The following is a 21,650-nucleotide window of genomic DNA, read 5'->3' on the forward strand; positions in this document are numbered from 1 at the left end:
ATTCTCAAGGTGAAGGGGTAACAATACCCGATTCAGATGGTGACATAAAATTTGATTTTGATCTAGTCCAACTTATTTGGCTGGGAATATTGCTATTAACTACTCAGCCCCACCTGTGCTCTGTTATGTGTTATCTATTTCACATGGTTGTCTGTGTGGATAGTGGGACTCCTAAGAGATTGATGAGCAAGGAGAGACAGCAGCTGAGAGATAAGCTATAGTTGTGACGGATTGCGTGTGTTTAACATGGCAGAGTAAGTCACAGTGCCTGTTTCTTCAACACATATTCATCTGAAGCAGCACAGTAGTTTATATTGGGGCATATTCAGTTTCCCTCTGCTTTGGCCATACAAAGCAAAAATAAATAATAATTTGTGTTCTTAATCGTGTTGTAAGACACTGGTTGGGCATCCTGCAACCAAGTGAGTCTTAAATCAGATATTTAGTTCAGTGACACACCATGTTCTCAACATGGCATGGGTCTTTCTAAAAATGTAGGAAGTTTAAGAATAAAAATATTATATGCTTGATCTTCTCAGCCCTAATTGTATCAGGAGCCAAAATGTCAAACTATTTCTTCCCAAATAGATGTGAAGGTGATTGTCCATTACTTCAATATAGCTTTTGCAATGGCTGCTAATGCAAGGTGCAGTCAGATCTTGGCTTTCTGGGTCCTCTACTCACTAGCAGCAATGATTCCTGCAGACATATTTCTAGCGGCAAGAGAGTTTGTTTCACATGTCCACATAGGCAGTTCCTGCATCTGTCTCCTTAGAACGACCACATCTTGGCTACAAGCAGCTGTCTATCCTGACTCCCAGCTTAAGAAGAACAAGAACTCAAAGAATGATTCTTTCCAAAGGCTTTAATATTGAGATTCGTGTGATACCTATGCAAATCTCTGGTCTATGGCTCAGCAGGCAATACACATAGTTAATCCAAGGCACACAGGTAATCTAAGCACTCAAAGCTTAGACTGTTGATCCGACACTGGCACACCCCTTGCTGTATTTTATAGAGGAATGGTGTGGGCTCAACATAATGCAGTGAGTGGTTCTGCTCCTTAGCAAGCAATCTAGCAAGAACCAGCCAGTAGCCATAATGAGCTGAAGACTCAGATTGTCTAGCACCTGGATGTGCCAAGGGCCTCTCCAAGACATTTTGTTGAGTAAGATGGGGTCCACTTCCATGTACACTTCCATGTGCAGAAGCTGAATGAAGTGGCAATTGAACCTTTCTTCAGTGCTGATGATAGTACCCCAGGATAACAGGTTAGTTTAGTGTATGTGTGGCATACACAACTCTCTCTACCTCACTACTAGCTGCTCCCCATTCCCCAGCATCTGCAGCCCAAGGTGGCTGCCTGACTCTGCCTAATAATAGGACCAGCTTTGAATGGATATGTACAGAGAGTAGTTTACATGTAAACCAACCAAAGAATGGATTTGTTGAAATAGAACTGTGAAGTGGCATTTTAAAAATTAAGACATGAATTGTAAGTATACAGGAGGCGAAAAGGCCCCCCAGCGACAGAAAACCAGGCTTTGATCTTATGCTTCTCAAAAAGTGCCTTGCTACATGGTGAGCCATTTTTTGCAATTTGAGAGTCGCTGGTGATTCGTATGTCTGCTGTTCAAGGGGAGGGTGGTTAGCAATCCTTCTGAGCTCATCCTTCCAACCATGCTAAGAACCTGTGGGGCACCAAGCTAAGTTTCAGTTCATACATAACAACAAATTGCTTGTTGTTGCTAAAGGCATGAACCTCAGGCTCACATATACCCCCTTCCTCCTTCCTTCACATACAGGTGGAGGAAATGTAAAGCATTTCATCAAAGTTCATCCGAAAAAGGCATTTGTGATCTGAAAATAGAAGACTGTTCTATACAAAGCACAGCAAGTTAACAAACCAGAAAAGAAAACACTTTGATCCTGGTTTAATACTTTACTTGGTTAACTGAGTTTGTACAAACCACAGTTTCCTTGTTTGGATGCAACAGAAACTTCAGGTTGCTACAAACTGTGATGAGCAGCATTAAATCTTCTGCACATGTATGTAAGGTGAGAAGGAGGAGGAGCACACAAACCTAAAATACATTGTGTTGTCATGACATGAAACAATGATTTATTGGTACATCTGAATCAGTCTAAACCAGGGATGAGAAACCAGTTGCCCTCTGGATATTGTTAGACTACAATGTACAGTTATAGGTAATATGCAGCAAACTCCAGGACTTGAGCAAGCTTCCAAGGAAAGCAGATTGCAACCAACAGATTTCAGTGTTCACAACCGAGCTATTCTATACTCATGCAGGGCCTGATGGCTGCCAGAATTTCAAGGGCCATTTCAGGAAATTTAAAAGACAAGTTTTCTTGCTGTTGAATGGCCTCGGGTTGTTGGCCTTTGCCAGGGAGAATCTCTAGAAGAGAGAACAGAGGTGGGTGGAGCAATTCAAATTTTGGAAAGACTTTCTCAGTCTGGTGGATTTCATGTATATGGATCCTCCTAGTCGGATGTTCCTGGCTCCATGTTAAGATGAACAATTCATGCAGTGTGTGTGTGTGTCAAGTTTGTAGTGCTCTTTGGACCCTGACAGTTGTGTTCCTACACTCTTGTTTGGTTGTGTACACACTCCTGAGAAGGGTTAAGACCAATAGTCCTATCGTCTGACCTCCACACAGGCAGCCTTCCCCCCAGCACCCAGTTGTGTATGTGAAACCTTAGGATAGTTTATCATGGAATCAGTTGAGGCCCTTAATACAAATGTCCTCTGTTTGTTCACAGCCATGTCCTTTTGTGTTTTCTAAGTGTTTTGTTGTACATCTGCCAGACAATACAAAACAAAAACAACAGAGTCTTTGAGGAATAACAGGCCAAAGCTAAGCTTTTTTTAAATGGGAGGGCCCATTTTCTTTTAACTAAAGATCCTGCTTCCCCAGACAATAAGAAACTCATTTATCTTCTAGCTGATATTAAAAGACAACCCCTCATTGAATGGAAGCTTCCCCCACCCCCAAGGAAAAAACGGATCAATTATCCCTTTATTAATGCTGTGTACAGAGGGAGAGAGGATTGACGAGGGTTTGCCTGGCCTTTGAGTAGCTGAAGTAAATTATCACAGCAAACAATGAAACCATAATTGGATACATTTAACACAGAACTGTGAATTGGCAAATTGTATTTATTTATTTTGCAGAGGAGAGATTGGCTAGCTAGGATCTAGAAGGAGAAGACACCTCCAGCCACCCCATCTGCATGCACTTTGGATTGTCCTTCAGGCTGACACAGATGGTTGGTCCAAGAGGCAAGAACAAGATACACGTCAGTGTCTAGGCAGGGTGGGGAACCCTTTTCCAGCCTGAAGGCTGCTTTCCCTTCTTTCTGAGGGTCATCCACTCCAATCCCCTGCAGTGCAGGAATCTTTCACCCAACGTGTGTCTTGAACCCACAACCCTGAGAACAAGGGTCTCATGCTCTACCGACTGAGCTATCCCAGCTCATAGTCTGACTACTGAACCTAGGCTTCTGGCTTGTTTGCTCTCTATTTAGTTTATTTATTATTACGGTCATATCCCATCTTTTCTCCAAGGAGCTCAATTATGGTGTACACAGTTCTCTCCCCTCCGTTTTATCCTCACAATGACCCTGTGAGGTAGGTTAGGCTGTGACTGGCCCAAGGTGACCCAGTGAACTTCATGGTCAGGTAGGGACTAGAACCCTAGTCTCCCAGGTCCTAGTCCAACACTCTTAACCACTAAACCACACTTGCTCCTAAACAAACCATGAGTGATAACCAAAGCTTGTTCTAGACTTATCACTCATGGTTTGTTTGAAGAAAACAAATCATGGACATAACATTAGGCCAGAGCATGGCTTGTTTCCTGACAGCATGGCAGCAGCAGTGGGAGCTGAGAAGGAGCAAAGCATCCACAATTTAGGAGCAAGGCACCAGCACACTCTGCATTCACATTATGCCATAGTTTATTTTAACTATGATTTAATGTGACATGCAAACAGAACCATGGTGTCTTGACTGCCTTGATTTCCAACCATCCTTAAAACCACTTATTGGTTCCCAGGAACCAATGTGCTCTGTGACCGTGACTAGCATCCGGCATAGGAACTGGATCTGAGCCAAGTGATTAAAATGCTCAATAAGTTGAGCCAAGTGGGGATTAAAGAGTTCAATAAGTTGCTGCTAACTAACAAGGGTCCAGAGGAGATGGAGAGAATTATTATTACAATTATTATTATTGCTATTATTTCTCTTATTACTATTAATTACATTTCTATACAATCCTTCATCAGAGGATCACAGGGTGGTTTACAATATAAAAACAAAACTGCATAACATAGTAACTAACAAACACACACACCCCACCCCCACAAACTGTCAACTTCTGCTCTTCATCGTCATCTGCATTGTTCACAGCTGGATCTTCCCCTTCCTGCCAAGGAGTCATCTGGTGACTTCTGGCAGCCAAATCTGCATTCCTACATTGACTCTGAGCTGCCATCTTTGCTTTTGAGGAGCAATCCTAGGGAGAACAAGGGATCAAGGCAGGTTGGAAGGGTTAATGGTGGTGAGTCTGGGTCAAGTAAAATCCTGACACCTTCTCATGGTTATTGTGATCTATATTCTTTTGTTCACATTCTCAGGACTCTCTAAAGTGCCATACACACTGACAGTGATGCAATAGTAGTTGTAATAGTAGTAGTAGTAGTAGTAGTAGTAGTAGTAGTATTGGGTTGCATTAGTGTTCTCTTGTTTCCCTGACAATATGATGATTGCTTCACCATCACAAGACCTTGGGATCTTACTCAAATGCCCACAAAGCCTCTAGATTGCTTCCTCCTGCACTGCCACATTGGTCATAAGGTGGTGAAGATGGTTACCTTTTCCTCCTTTATAAGGTACATGGAGTTGAAGGAGGAAGTTGGAAGAGTGCTGCTTTTTCCCACTTTCTCTTTCAGCTCTATGTGCTTTTGAAGGTTCAGATAAATTCTACTGAATCTGGCTTTTGCCCAAATTCCCCGGAAAAGCTAAATGTGTATCTGCATGCATTCTCTCTTTTTTTTTGGGGGGGGGCGCATGGCTGATACAGGGAGGGAAGAGAAAGCAGTGGCCAGAGAGGGTGGCACCCACAACACTCACTCAAAAATCTAAATGTGCCCACAGGCCTAAGAAAGGTTGATGACTAGAACCAAATGGGTGGACCAAGCATGTCATCAGTGGCTTCTAAATAATATAGCTGATGGTTATGGTGCTTCCACAGAAAAAAGTGTTGCGTCCATATGTGGTAGCTGCAAGGAAATTGTCTCCCACCTGGATGATGAGCCCATCCTTGTATACCGATGTGGCATTCCAAGTCCGCCTTTCATCTTCTGCAGCAATTGTTTTGGTTCATGTATACAGAAATGGTTTGTGGACTGGGCCTTCCATGCAATGTGCTTGAAAAGAAGGCCCAGAGAGGTGATACTGGGTTCATAAAATGTTGTGGTTCATAGGATGACCTGAAGGTTGATTGTATGAATGGTTCATTCCTTAGGGAAATGTCTGTGTGGGCAAGCACAGAACTGAAGAGCCCTCCTTCAAGAGTTTCAAGATTGAGTGGTGGATCTGCGCCCCAAAGGCAGAAATTGGGGAGGATGGGTGATAGGGTTTGCTAAGGGAGGTGGTGGGGGTGAGCCTCCTATTATAGAATTGAAGAAAGAGGCAAAATAAACACTCTTCTAGAATATCAGCCATAAAGGGATGTTACTTTTTTTAAAAAAAAGATTGCATTGAGTTGTTGAGGACTTTTTTCATATGTGTGCTCATGGAGCTTGCGTCTTGTTTCTGAGAATACAAATGCACTCACAATATACAAGGATGAATGCTGATAATACTGCTCCAATCTTTATCCCACCATCACAACTGAGGGTTGCTCCACACACCATGATCATCATCATCATCATTACTAGTGTGCATTCAGAAAACATTGTGCACCCCTCAAAGTGAAATGTGTGAATGTGTCAAGGTCTTCTAGGCTGAGTCAGGAAAGCAGTTCATCCAAGTCAGCAAAATTGAAAGTCAGGGTCTGGCAGTCAAGGTGGGAGCTATCTATCAGTACCAGCTGAGTTACTGGAAGTCAGAGACATTGAGGCACAGTTTTGAACACAATGAGATGGAGTTTCCCAAATGTTGCTGGGATTAAAAACCTGGAAGTGAGATGATAGATAGATAGATAGATAGATAGATAGATAGATAGATAGATTAGATAGATAAATGATAGATAGATGATAGAGAGATAAAGAAATGTTTTGTGACCTTAGTGTCATTCTAAGGATGACCTGATCCCAACCACTCCCAGTCTCACTATGTGCTGGGGTCTGTGATACAGCTGTCCTCTAAAGAGATCTTGTCTGGTTCTGAGTGCAGGCACAGCCTGTCAGAAACATATGTGGTTGCAAGCCTATGTATCTTGCCAAGTACTGTTGTCCCAAAGCCAACATTGACCATGGCTCCCTGTTGAGGGCTCACTGTGTGGCATACCTCAGTTCTATGTGCAAAATTGATCTACCTGTACTTTTCATCATTGTTATGACCACTGGCACCCAGTCTTCTACAGTGATCTTTGGGGATCTGCTGAGACCAATGGACACATAGTATAGTTGTGTGTGTATGTGTGTGTGTGATTTAGTTAGCCACTCAGCAGTGGGAACTGGGCATCCTTATTTGTTTTTTCATGCTCTGTGGCTTTTCCATTCATTGCTAAAGAACTTTCACATTCTTCTTCACCCACCCACCCAGTGCAATGTCAGAAAATTAAGCTGCATCAAATAACAGAAGGGTTGGAGGAAATAAAACAATGATGATGAAGATGCATGACATTTATGCAGTAGAAACTATTTGTTTCTTTGTTTATTACTTTGGGGATTTTTTTTTTTAAAAAAGAAGCTGGTGTACAGTTGAAAGACCTACATATTTTCTCTGAATCTCATTTCATCCTGGTTTGATCCCTGCTGTGTGTGTTTGTGGGCAAGAGTGCAAGACTGCAGTGGGTGGGATGGAGTTAATCTTGGTCCAGTTGACTTTTCTTTATCTTCTGCTAATAGGAAGAGGCTTGCTCTGTTGCAGATTGCCCCACATTCAAACTAAATCACCAACTTTGGAACACTGCAACCAGCTTCTGACCTCTTCTCCCTTCATATCTCTGCACACTTTTGATGTCACACTATACAACTTATTTATTCATTATTTATTTATTTATTTATTTAGCTGTGTCTTTTTCATTCACATCTGTGTCTTGGTGATGGTGGGCTTTTTACAGATATTCTGAATCATTCCACAGGTGTCCTTTTAAATAGCTGGTTCTGGAAATGTGCCCTTTAACTTGTGTGTATGCGCGTGAGAGATAGGCAAAAACATGCTCCGCATCAGGGTGGGGGGCAGCGATGGGTGGATCTCAGAGGCTGCTGCATAGACTGAGCTAAATTAAGTATTTCCATTGCACTTATTCCCTTAGTAGACATATAAAGATTTTGTTGCTTTTTTAAAAAAGGGAAAACATACAAATTAAATGCATTCCAACTTGTAATTTTCCATTTTCTCTTCACATTCACCAACAGAGTTGACTTTTTTTCTTTAATGATTCTGTCTTCTATTCTATCTCTGTATATGCTGTTTTTTTGCTTTGTAGTAACACAGGTTGGTGTGTCCCAGGGACATAACATGTGTCCGGACCCTGGGATTCCAGACCAAGGCAAAAGGATAGGCAATGATTTCAGGTAAGAATTTGTTTATCTGTCCTCCAACTCCACTGGTGTGTGTGTGTGTGTGTGTGTGTGTGCATGTGTGCTTCAGTCTTCATCAGGCCCTGCAGATGTTTCAGCAAAGTACTGCTCTTGATTCTTTGAAGGTCTGTTCAGAGCAGATCAGAGGTAGAAGCTTCTTCACCCTATGCACAGTTAGCTTCTGTAATTAGCTGCTGCAAGGGTGGTTACAGATATGGTCTAGAAGGCTTTTAAAAAGGAGTTAGACAAATTTGTGGAGGGGAGTTTTACTGACAGACATTAAGCATAATTATTACGTAGAATCCTTACAAGAAGAGGCAGTTTGCTTTGAATATCAGTTGCAATGGGCAAGGGCATGGCTAGTGAATGCTGTTGCCTTTGTGCCCAGCTTTTCCTGAGAGAAATTAGCTGGCTGGTGTTGGAAATAGTATGGAGTGTGTACTGGCAGTGATTGACCTAAAAATGAGATGTTGGGAGATGTCTAGCTCCTGTCCCAGAACACAATGACAGTGGCACTAATGTCAAAGTAAGAAGAGATTTTTATTCAAGTTTCCCCACCCCCTTAAAGTCCTTTATTAGGTTTTTACATATTACAAAAGAGAAAACCTGGACACTGTCATAAGATTGTTCTGTGAACCGTCCTGAGACCTCCTGGTATATAAATTCAACAAATAATAATAAATAATGATAAGACATTACTACCAAAAAAAGAAAACTACCCAAAAACTCAAACACCCACCCACTTACAGAGATAAATAGGATCCAGATGCCATATTGCAATCCAAGGTGCAATGTAAACATGACAACACAATTAATATAAACTTAACAAACTGTCAAAAGCAGTGCTTGAATATTTAGATACTTTCTTCCCCTTCTGTTACCTTTTTACAAAATACAAAATTTCTAGCTAGCAACTACAGGGGGAAAAAAGATTAAATATTTTCCCTTCCAAAATTTTGCTTTTCTCCACCTAGCTACGATCAGATCAATAAGAAGCTCCTTATTCTTTTAAAATCTATTTGGGCCATCAAAGAGTTTCAATAATGCCAAGCTTGTGGTAAGCATATAGGTTCAGCAGCAAGCACAAGGTCCAGGAGTCAAGAGTTCAGAGTACATGAGCAAGGCGAGAGATTCAGAACCAAACAGAAGCCACAGAGATGTCCCAACAGTTTGACGTGCCTCTCCCTCCAAGCTTTCAAAATTGAGGTAGGGCTTGCTCACTCATAAGACCTTCACCCTATGGTGCTTCCATGCATGCGCCTGCCCACTCCTCCTGGGTGAGCACAGCTGATCCCACTTATAAAAGCAGCACCGGGCATAATACCCTGCCCCTTTATATTCAACTCTTCTTCAGTTCCTCCCTCTGGCTGGTAAAGTCCTCCCTTGCTGCCTAATAAGTCTCTGTACTCCACATGAGGGTGGGTGGCAAGAGCAGGCATCTCTGCTCCCCTCCCCGGTTGTCTAGAGTTACAAGGAACTCCCATCTGCTGTCTCTTGGTCCTTCTTCTCTTCTGTCTGGGTCTGCCATAACCATGGGGCTTATGACAGGAGACCGCAGTAGAGAGCATAAAGAAGATGCAGCTATCAAAAGGGTAAAAATTGTATGCCAGGTTTAATTAGGAAGGGATTGAAAATGAAATTGTCACTAGCATAATGCCATTAAACAAATCTGTAGTGTGACCACCGTTGGAATACTGTGTACATTTCTGGTTAACTCACTTCACAAATGATATTGTAGAGCTGGGGAGAAACTCAGAAAAGAACATTCAAAAATATCAAGGGGCTGGAGCAACTCCCCTTTGAGGAAAGGTTACAATAATTGGGACCTGTTAGAAAAAAGTGAGTAAGAAAACATGATCAAGATGTATATGAATGTTGAAGAGAATCCCCACGCACTCTCATAAGACTATATAATTCATGGACATCCTATGAAGCTGAATGCTGGGGGATCCAGGACTTCTTCACACAGCACATAGTTAAAAGTAAAAAATTAGCTTCCATAAGATGTCGTGATGGCCACAAACTTGCATGGCTTTAAATTCACGGAGGAAAAATCTGTGAATGGTTACTAGTCACAGTGGCTATGTTCTTCTCACATGGTTGGAGGCAATATCCCTCTGAAGCTAGCTGAGAAGAATCATAAGTGGTGAGAGGGCTGGTTGGCAACTGTGTGAGAACATTTGGGCTGATGCAGCAGGGCTCTTCTTTTGTTCTTAAGGAGTCAACAACATACTTCATAATGTTCTTTTTCTGCACACACGCACACACAATATTTCTGCTATCAGCTGCCCATGCGAAATGGGTGGAAAACAAAGCTCATTCAGTTGGACAAAGTGGATTATTTCATAAGGAGTGATTCACAGATGGATCTGTTGAGAAAGTGATTAAGGTAACCCAAGAATGTGCTATTTCATGATGGGATGAGATTCTACACTATTATTAACATGGTGACCTCTTCCAATCTGAATTGAGCCTTGCAACCTCATTGCAGCCATGTTTCCTTCAAGTGCAAGCATGGTTGATCTCATCTGCAGTTACTTTCAAGAAACTGCTTAGGATTGCAGCTCAACATGGGGACCACACTAGCTTGAATCCATAGGTCGGATGTGTAGGCACCTACAATCAGATATGTGGTGTGTCTCAGCCCACACCCAGGCCCCACTGATCCACACAGCTCTCTTAATTGCTTGGGAATGTCACAGGAGAAATGTTATATTTGTTTTCTTTCCACTCCATCACTTTTCAAACTCTCTGATGAGTGTTTCCACATTGTTGTGTCTGCTAAATGGCCTCTGTGAGGTGCAGAGGACTTTGGAATATGTTCAAGGGCAGCCCCATAGGGTGAAGGTCTTCAGGATAGGTGAGGTCTGTTATAAAGCTGGGGGAGAAATTAGTTTGGTTCAATTTTTTATGTTAACTTAACCTGCATAGTTTGTACTTCCCAAACCAGTACACAAATGAAAACGTAGCTATTTTCTGGATTCTGTGTTATTTTAAAAGTGTTGTTAAAATGTGTGTAATGAAAGTGTGTACTGAAATATGTACATTAGTGAATAAAAAGTACAAAAATCATAATACTAGGGGAACCTTTATAAAAATGGGCAAATGTATATTAGGAAAAATGTGCACAAAAATGCATATATGAGCTGATAAAAAATACATCATTAACTGGTGTATAAGTGGAGTGAACTGAATATGGGGGGGGTAGGGCGGGACTGAAAGTCTGAGAAAGCTGAGAGAATTTGAGAGAATTTTCTTTTTTGAGTGCCCCAGGTTTCCCTCACTTCAAAATGCAAGTGCACTCTAGAATGTGGCAACACACTCCTGCACCCTACAGGGCATTGCAGCAGATGAGTGGTAGTGTTAAGTTGTAGTTTTCTGGGAGCTGTCCACTGTCAATGATCATCTCATTGGTCAATTCCTAACAGCATTCTGTAGAACGGAGTGTGAAAACCAGTGCATTATAGTTCTTCATGTGATTTGTCCCAAGCATCCTCTAATCTGTCCACTTATGGGTTTGCTTGTTTGCCTTCAGAACACACAGTTGTTTACTCCCTATGGATTACGTTCCACAGTAGTCCCAGCTATAGATCGCTCTACCAAGCCCTGAGCTGGTTGGGACTCTGACATTTGAAATGGGAACCTCAGAATCTGGGATTGTGGACCCCAAATTGAAGAACACTCCTCCTGGGTCTCTTTCTTGGAATGGATGTCTTAGCTCAAATGCTGAAGACAGGAGTGCCTGGCATGCTCTAGTCCATGGGGTCACGTAGAGTCAGACACGACTAAACGACTAAATGAAAACCAAGCTCAAATGCTATCCTGGTGATTTGCTGCAGGGTGTGGGGAACTTCCTGATGTTTTGGACTGCAACTCCTATCGCAGTTGCAGAAGTTATGGTCCAAAACATCTAAAGGACACCAGGTTGGGAAAGGCTGATGTAACAATATCCCTGTGTTGTGTTTAGGGCCTTGCCATGTCCACAGGTAAGCAGGGTTGTGCTTTTAGCATCACCCCCAAGGTCCCTACTCCTTTCTCCAACAACCACATGTCATGTGCACTTGCTGGTAGTGAAATTATAACACCTGCAGGGGCTTTGCACAATCAGGAGACCCACACTACCAGATGTCCCTATGCTAGTGCCTTGCGGAAGCCAGTTGTTAGTCCATCACACCTCAACCCGTGTGATGTATCAGAAGGGTCTTCAGAGATTTCCTGCTCCCAGAAGAACAGCTTCTTCCAGAGTCTCCAGTTAAGGGAAAAACTCCTCTCCCACACAGTTCAAAGTAACAATGTGTTTATTGTCTCCAGATACAAAACAAAGCTAATATACTATATGCAGTTACAGTATTCTGGTCTTTGAAGTAAAGATACTTATGTACAGGTCCACTAACAGTACCACCATGCTAGCTAACGCTGCTGTGTACAACCCACAGCCTCTTCCTCTGACTCTCACAGATTCAGAACCTGACAGCAAATAGGACAGAGGACATGAGAAAGGAAATGCCCTAGAGACGAGTGTTGCTATAGTAACCCAGTGCATCTCAGAACATTCAGACATGGGGGATGTGAACATTCAGACATGGGGGATGTGTACATGAGACCAAGCACTGTGTAATTTAGCCTGTTGTTCACATTACACCAACACCCTCCTTATGACCTCCAGCAGATACTTCCATGTTGAAATTTCACTGTGCACAACAAACGTGGTTGTTGCAGAAAGTAATAGTGAAATGGGGTGGGCATCTCAACATGGCAAGCCCAGGCACATGAGTAACGTGTGAATGGGGCCTCTCTCAACGCGGTGAGGAAAAAGAAAGGGAAATACTGACAAGTCACCACAGTGGGGTCTGTGCTAAAGTTTCCTACAGACTGGATGTGACCCTAGAGATAGTAGTTTCTATGTAAATTTTTTAGTATGGCCACAACTGTTTACAGAGAGTTATTCCATATCATGTAATTATCACTTCTTTTTGAAATCATGCTTCTCCTTCCCCCCTTCTACCCTTTTGTTTCAGTGTCCCTTGAAAAGGAGTTATTCCTGTATGTAGAAGCCCTCAGTGAAGGGTTGATTTTGGGATTTGAACCCACAGCTGCATACACAACATATAGTTAAAAGCACACCCCCCACCAAAAAAAGAATCCTGGGAGCTGTAGTTTGTTAAGGGTGCTGTGAATTATGGTTCTGCAAGGGGTAAACTACAGTTCCCATGATCCTTTGGGCAGGAGATTACGTGAATGATGAGCACACAGCCCAAGTCACTCTCACACACCTGAATTCCTGATGACTGCACAGCTAATATTCCCCAGGCCACAAAAACTCAGGCTGTTTCACACATTCTTATGCACATTAAAAAGGTAAAGGTAAAGGTGGCACTGTGGGTTAAACCACAGAGCCTAGGGTTTGCCGATCAGAAGGTTGGTGGTTTGAATCCCTGCAACGGGGTGAGCTCCCATTGCTCGGTCCCTGCTCCTGCCAACCTAGCAGTTCGAAAGCATGACAAAGTGCAAGTAGATAAATAGGTACCGTTCCGGTGGGAAGGTTAATGGCGTTTCCGAGCTCTGCTCTGGTTCACCAGAAGCGGCTTAGTCATGCTGGCCACATGACCCGGAAGCTGTACGCCGGCTCCCTCAGCCAATAAAGCGAGATGAGCGCCGCAACCCCAGAGTCGGTCACGACTGGACCTAATGGTCAGGGGTGCCTTTACCTTTACCTTTTTAATGTGCATGAGAATGTGTGAAGCAGCCTGAGTGTTTGTGGCCTGGGGAAAATTAGCTGTGCAGTCATCAGGAATTCAGGTTACCTAGTGGCTAAAATATAAAGTGCCAATGTCTGTCCTTGTGTAAATTGAAAAGCTGCATGGATTTAACAATCGCAGATCAAATGCCACAATCAGTCAGAGCTTTCATCCTAACCCAAGCAAAGTGCTTCTCAATCCAGACAAGTCGCTGGCACCAGTAGTTGTCAAGTTACAAATGTGTATGTGTGAACCAACCCCTTTGATGGTCTTCTCCAGCCTGGTGCCCTCCAGATGTTTTGGACTAAATCTCACAGCAGCCCCAGCCAGCACAGGCAAAACATCTGAAGGATACCATGTTGGGGGAGACTAACCCATGAGGTTGTTTGAATGGCATGAGTGGCTTCCCATTGCTGCATTGCCATCTCTTCCCTTTGGCTTAAAATAAGCCAGTCAAGCTCTTCACATTGTGTGTGTGAAGGGGGTGGATCAATATTTAATCTAACTTCTCTGCCAAGTCCTGATTTGTTCTCTAAAAATGCCTTTCAATTTTCACCCCAAGACTCTGTCCATATTCTCCTGGAATCTGGGTCAGAACCAAAGAAATAATGATGTCCACTGAGGGATATGATGGGGCAGGGAGGGAGTGAACACACAATCCCATCTAAGAGTATTCAGAGACCCTATAAGCTGCAATCTATATGCTACATCAAATGTAAGATGCACAGACTAGCTGCTCTCCAGGACTCAGCAGAGGCTTCTCCCTGTTCCATCAATGACATCCTCTCCCCATTGAACGAGAAAATAAGTACTTAGGATGTGGTGAGCTGATTGCTGTGTCAATAAAGTGCCAGCTGCCAAGACACACCATATGCTATGCTGATATTTGGGGCATGTTAAAAAGTGCAGGTACAGTGGTACTTTGGTTTGCATATGTCTTGGTTTGCATACATTTTGGATTACAAACACATCAAACCTGGAAGTGTGTGTCCCAGTTTGCAACCTTTTTTTGGATTACAACTCATTTTTATTTTTATTTTTGGATTACTAACTTTTTTTTTTTGGAGGCCCCATTTGCAAAAGTGCGCCTTGGGTTACAACCTGTTTGGGTTTACAAACGGTCCTCCGGAACAGATTATGGTTGTAAACCAACATGCCACTCTATTTAATTTGTGTTGAAAATGCCCCTTTGAAATTTCCCTGGTGGAATCACAAATAAACCTTAGAATAATAAAAAATTGATATATATCATAGAGCAGGGGATGTCAGGTGACCCATTTTTCCTTTGCAGTCCAGCTTGAGTTCAAGCGCCAGTGCAAAGGAAGATCCCTCCTGATCCAAACCACCTGTAAAGTCACCACCAATCATTTGGTCAGTGCTGTCTTCATGGTCCACTTTTGGCAGGGATCAGCTGCACTCATGAGCTCCAAGTGGCAGTCTCTATTAGTAGTCTCCCTTGGCCCAAAGGCATAGCTTGCAGCTACCACAAGCCATGCATTCAATATTGTGGGCCCAGTCCTGTGGACTCCTTTCTGAACTCCCTCCTGAATTTCAGGCACTTTACAAAAACTTCCATATTTCAGCAGACTTCTTAAATTGTTCTTATTCTTTGTATGCTTTTTTATAATTAAATACTCTGCTTAGAAAGTCTGGACGTTGAGGAGCAAATAAATAGATAAACGGCCAGTCAGCTGCCACAGTGACTTCCTGACTGGAAACCAGAATGCACGAAGAACAGCTTTTAGTTCTTATTGCTGATCCGTTTTCCCAGAAGCTGAAAGCAACGCCATTTCTATCTTTCAGGTTAGGATCCAGCATCCAGTTCACTTGCAACGAAGGCTATGATTTGCAAGGTTCCAAAAGCATCACCTGTAAGAAGCTAAGTGGTATGATAGCAGCCTGGAGTGACCAGAGGCCAGTTTGTAGAGGTGAGGCAAGTAACTGTGCAGTGCCAAACACTCCAAATTGGGCAGGAAATTGGTTTCAATTTCCACCTTCTTGGGGGGTTCATTATAAGCAGGGAAGGGGGGAAATATGATGCTGTGAACTGTATCAAGTTCACTCGGTAGGGGTCTCTTTTCAGGGTAGCATCCAATAACATCCTTGCTGAGAGCCTTGGTTGGCCCATTAATCCTGCAGCATGTGTAGCCTGCAGTGGGGCTGGGAATGGTTTAATTGCTTCTCCTTGTTTAATCTTCTAAACACACGTTTCTCTAATTGTAAGGTGGGGCTCAGCTAAAGAGGTGCAGTCACTGAGTTCTTCTTCCAGCTGTCAAACTTACCGCTTTGGCTGGGACAGGTGGGAGCAACATTAGGCACCGATGGCCATTTTCTAAGTGTTTGAGTGTCCCAAATCAGCAGGAATTGGGATGGTGGGGTCAGAGTGTCCTTCAAGATCCAAACAGGTGTGATCTCTGAAATTCTTTATGCTTAGGCCAAAAGCAAGGAAAGGTGACAGTCACTGGTTCATGGGGGTTTTCCATAGATGTTTAAAAGTGCAGTTTGAACATCCCATGTTGCCATGATGATGCTATACTGACTAGCCCACACAGAACTGCCACGTGCCATGTTTACTGAACGTAACAGGGAAACTTACTTGAGGTTAATATTTTTATTTACTTATTTATTTCATGGAATCATAGGATTGTAGTGGAAGGGACCCCAAAAGCAATGTAGTCCAACCCATTTCAATGCAGGAATCACAGACTGCAGGAATGACAGAGGACCACCCAACCTCTCTTTAACAGCCTCCAATGCAGGAGAGTCCACTACCTTTATTTCTAAAGAAGCAGTACATGTAATGAACATAAACTAAGGGCGATTAAACTGTGACCTTCCAGATGTTGTCAGACTCCAACTCCCATCAGTCCCAGCCTGCAACAGCCAATGGTCAAGGGGGGGGTGGAGTGAAGTTGTAGTTCAGCAACATCTGGAAGACCACAGGTTAGCCACCCCTGGCATAGGCAATCAATGGGGGGGGGGCATATGCCAGAGGATCAGTGCTAATAACACTTAGGGCTCGTCCACAATTCCACTCCTTGAAAGCTTGGGTCCAAGCAGTTTTCCTCTTGCCCCGCTCCTTTCTAAGGGAAAATTCACTCTTTAGTGATAGATCGGAACAAATGGCAAACTAGGGGAAACCTGAATTGCTGTTTGCTCTGACTGAGTTGATAAGCTCTTAATGTCATCACCAAATAGGGACTCCAAGGGCTCGTCCACACTTCTGCTTGCTTTGCACGTTCTCCTGGAGAAACCTGTTGTTTACTGCTGAATCGGAACAAACACCTATCGTGTTTTTTTCCTGCAGATTGATGTTTGTTTTCCAATTCAGTGTTAAAAGTGGGTTTTCCTTGGGAAACCATTGGAACAATTGAGAAAACACTCAGACCCATGCCTAGAAAGGAAAGCCTCTCTGATCCATGCTTTCTAGGCATGGGACAAGTGGAAGTGTGGAATAGCCCTAAGTAATTGGAAGGAGAGGATGTATGGTGTACTGGAGATTTCTGTGCCCCACGGGGCACATACAAGGTATTCCTCTGGGCTTACAAGACATTCAAGAAGGAAAGAGAAGAGGCGAGTTTGTGCCAGAGATGTCCTGGAGACGGAAGTTGAGTGTCCTGTTTCCTTCTCTATCTGCTGTAGTATTTAGTCAATAGGGAACATCACACTTTCCACTTCACTGGATCTCTCCGTCACAAGTCTTTTTGAACCATCACTGCACAGCTTGTGCATTTCTGCTCTTTCCTTTTTTTTCTTGGTACTTGCTTGGCACTGCAAAATCCCGGCTAATTCCCTGAAGTGTGGATGAATTAAATCAACATAAGAGGATATTTGGCATAAATATCTGACTCTGCAAATGAATTCTATAGCAATCTTTCATTTGAAATAAGGGAGGACTTGCCAGTGCCATTGTGACAGTGTTAATCATTAATTTTATATACAGTCACAAACTCCTTCCTCCATTTAAAATTTAGACTTTTCTTATCCCTGTAACTATTTTTTATACTGTATTTTGCGTTTGTTAGGTTTTTTTATTTTTTAAAAAATAACTTTCAAATGTTGAAGCCTTGCCTTTTTGATGAATTGTATTAAGAAGTGAGTTTGGAGTCATGGAGTTGCCTGTCCTTGAAAGATCTTGGTCTATAAGTACCTCATGGTCATAGCAGATGCTCAAGCGGGGACCTAAGGAACGTTGGCTGGGTATTCATCAGGGCTTCCAAATACCTACTTTAGCCATTTGGGGCAGGGGAAAAACAGGGGACCAGTGAGGAAGGCTCTTGAGAATGATTGCCCATAACAGTACATACTGTGGAACACCCTGAGTGCTATAAATATGCAAGTCTGACCCGCTAGAAGGGCTCTGATCAATGGTGGCTAGTGTCCATTGTAGAGCCAAAGGCAATGACAGGTAGAGCCTCTCCCTGACTGGTTGGAAGGAAGAAGGCAAGCAGATAGGAGATTGCTAGGGGGTTGGTGGGACAGAACCCCTTTCACCCTAGTGGCTCAGCTAGACTAGGGAAGTTAAAGCAACACCTCCCCATGTGTTCACTGACTACACTGGGGAGGGGGCAGTCAGATTGCATTCACTGTCTATTCCCCACAGCCCCAAATCTGACAGAACTTACTTACTTACTTACTTATGCATACCCCATCCATCAGGCTGGGTTTCCCCAGCCACTCTGGGCGGCTTCCAACAGAATATTAAAAATATGATAAAGCATCAACCATTAAAACCTTCCCTAAACAGGGTTGCCTATTATTCCCTTGACATCTCATGGGAGGACATCAGTTTGAAGAGACTACATAGAGACAGATGTTTCCTTGTATGAGCTCCTCTGGTCAAGTGAGAAAGCAGATTAGCCAGGGATCTGGCTTATCCAGAGGAGATCCTGTGCAAATAAACCTGTATACACTTTGGATCTCTTCACATTTAGGGGTATGCTTGTGCCCCTCCTGCACACTTTGAGTGAATACTTCCTGGGGATCTTTTAAACATCTTAGACACTGCAGTATACTTTCTAGGTCTTGACCCCTTACCTCCAAATTTTGCAGAAACTGGATTTGATGACTCGCTTCCCCCATGGCCAAACTCCCTGGGTGAATGCCATGTGCATAGGTGTGTTCTCAAATATGCCATAACATCTTCCCCCTGCCCATTTCCCAGTTAGATATATTTACTTTTCACTCACTGGATGCCCTTTTCATTTGACATTCATTTTTTTCTTAAATACACACAGGCACCTACCTTTTGTCCCTTGCTTTACATTGGCCACATTCTTGCCATACATTAAAAGTGCTATGATACCATGTTAAACAGTCAGGACATTGCCAAAGAATTCTGGGAGCTGTTGTTTGTTAAGTTCTCTGGGAAGAGGGATCTATTGTTAAGGCACTATGAGAAGTGTAGTTGTGTGAAAGGAATGGGTCTCCTAGCAACTGTCAGTGTTCTGAACAAACTACAGCTCCCATAATTGTTTGGGGAGGGGGCATGACTATTTAGAGTAATATCATCGTACTTTAAATGCATGTAGCCAGTTCTCTTGTTCCTCGTTTTCTCTTTTTGCTTCTCCCGCTCTTCCTTCTGCATTCAGTCCCTTCTTCCCCACGCCGTGCCTGAGATGTCTTCCTCTGTCTCCTATCTCCATCTTTTTTTTGCTAAATGAACCATTCCTGTGGGATGTCTTGGCTCCTGACATACAGACATCTCCATCTGTCTCTGTATTCAAACAGCTGCTGAAGACACTCTTCTTTGCTCAGGCATCTCCTCTGTGGTCATTTCTTCTTTCGTATCACCCTCATATTACATCGCCCTTGTGTCATCTGTAATGTGAGCATGAGGGCAGAACCTGTGCTTTCCTTTCATTTAGAAAATAAATCTGTGTAAATTTAATAGATTCTTCAAAACTGCTTTTATTATTACCACTAGCAACAAATAGTCATTATTATTTATAAGAGTAAATATTATTAGTATTTTGAGGATGGATCCAATTTAGTGTGTGTGCAACACTTGATTTGTTTGGTTGAGGCAAAAGTAAAGATAGCACAATAGGCTTCCAGGAATTGCTTCAGAGAAGGGATTTATCTCAGTGATGTGGCACACAATTTGCATGGAGAAAGTCCCAGGTCCAGTCCCTTGGCATTTCCAGGTAGAGCTGGGAAAGACTTCTATCTGAAACCAAGAGGTCTCTTTCAGAATAAAGCAGCTTAATAGTTTGGTGAAGGAACGTAGTTCAGTGGTAGAGCACACAGAAAGTCCCAAATTTAAGTCAATTCAACTTCAATCCGCAGCAGCTCCAAGTAGGTCTGGGAGAGATTCCTGTCTGTAACCCTGAGCAGGTTCTGTCAGTCAGTGTAGACACTGCTGAGCTGGAAGGACCAATGGTCTGACTTGATATCAGGCAGCTTCCTCTGTTCCTGCTCAGATCTAAAAGACACTAATAAGAGATTCCTCGTATGTTGCCTCCCAAAGTGGTGTTCAGAGCATTTAAGGTCTAAAACTGAGCCTTTCATGAATCTGAATCCTAATCTGAAATAAATTCTGATGCTGGCATCCAAACTTATGGATTTCCTCATGAACCAAAAGAAAGACACTTTGTGTCCACCTTTTCTTCTTAAATCTTACCTTTTTCTCCTCTCTTTCATCCAAAGTGATCTTCAGAAATATTCTCCATCATCCCAGAACCTGTGGAAAAGCCAAACTTAATTTGACTGCCTTCTATTAAATATTTACAGTGCTGGGATTTGATTAGGCCTTCAGGCTGAGCGTGGGTGAAGGAAGTTAAAGCCCACCTCACTCTCTATCAGGAAGCCATACTGCAAAACAAATTTGATAGTGTTGCCAATAGTCTGCTTAGCTGCCAGGTATGGCTTCTTCTCCCTGCTCTTTTTTGAAATAAATTGAGTGCATCTTGAGATATCTATGCCAAACCACCTTCTCTGTTTCATAAGTGCGGAGTTGAACACACAATCTTGTAGGGTGCTCTGCATCTTTTTAATCCCAGCTTTATTTCATTTTTATTTCATTTTTCTTCTTGTAAAAACAAGAACTATAAAATAAGTTTCCAGCTCTCATTGGTGGTGGAGCTAGAGTTTGTAAATGAACTATGAAGGGTAAATAATTTATAATGTCACTGCCTTCGAATTCGGCCACAAGACTTTAAGGTATGTTTTGCTTCTTTGTTTGTTTTGTATAACTCAAGTCTTACAAACCAACACTTGAAAAAAAATTTAATAAAAAAAAATCTATTTTAAAAAATGCACAGGGCAGTCCTCATCATGTCTACTCAGAAGTAAATCCAAAAAAATTTTATGGAGCTTACTCTCAGGTAAATGGGTATAGGTCTGTAGATTAGATTTGTGGAGGCAAAAGACAAAAACACTCAGCTTTATAAACACCCCTTCCCCATAAGTACAGTTTTGGTTTGTTAATTTTGTGTTAGGGAGGGGTTTTCCCCCCTGTTATTATTATTGAGTTAATATCCCGCCCCCCTTTCTGCTACTGTGCTTGTGTGATTACTCTGTGCATTCAAGATCTAAAATGTGGGATGATCCTGCCTTTGGACAACCAGTTTACAGTAGCCTAGGCCCACACAAGCTGTGATCCAATAAACCAGCTGATGGGAGTTATAGGGAACTGGGAAAGGAACTCTGGAATCAGCTAGTTGCAATGTTTGGGTCAGATTTTGAAGGAAACACTCCTGCACTTGGCTCAATGTGGCATCCCTGCCACTGTGTTCTAGTACTACTGTAAAGGTGGAAAGCTGGGGATAGCCCTCAGGTTGGCTAGCACATAATTCATATGCAGAAGGTTTGATCCACTGGCACCTCTGAGTAAAATGATTTCAAACAGTCTGGCTTGGAAGGACAATGGAGAGCTGGCACCCATTGGAATAGGCCCGGCTTCTCCGACCTGGGGCCTTCCAGGTGTTTTGGACTACAACTCCCATCAGCCCTGGCACCATATATCTGGGCTGGTTGAGGCAGGTGAGAGTTGTGATTCAACACATCAAGAGGGCACATAGTTGACAAAGTGCTGGGCTAGATGGACCAATGGACCCATTTGTGGCATACTCTCCCCAAGGAGGCCCACCTGGCACCTTCATTGCATATCTTTAGGTGACAGGCAAAAGCATTTCTCT

General features: G+C 42.8%; 1 protein-coding gene across 11 annotated transcripts in view; it reads left to right on the plus strand.

The window, feature by feature from the left end:
- CSMD2 (CUB and Sushi multiple domains 2) overlaps window positions 1-21,650 on the plus strand; it is a 492,929-nt gene that overhangs the window by 262,318 nt on the left and 208,961 nt on the right. For 4 of the 11 annotated variants that reach the window (XM_082233181.1, XM_082233177.1, XM_082233182.1 and 1 more), the window contains 2 exons: window positions 7,681-7,768; window positions 15,316-15,440. The exons of 1 other annotated variant lie outside the window; for it this stretch is intronic. In XM_082233181.1, the coding sequence (XP_082089307.1) occupies window positions 7,681-7,768; window positions 15,316-15,440 (213 nt within the window). 6 more of the 11 variants (XM_082233185.1, XM_082233186.1, XM_082233178.1 and 3 more) reach the window with 6 other exon arrangements.

The sequence above is a fragment of the Podarcis vaucheri genome, assembly GCF_965113315.1.
Source record: "Podarcis vaucheri genome assembly, chromosome: 7".
NCBI lineage: Eukaryota > Metazoa > Chordata > Lepidosauria > Squamata > Lacertidae > Podarcis > Podarcis vaucheri.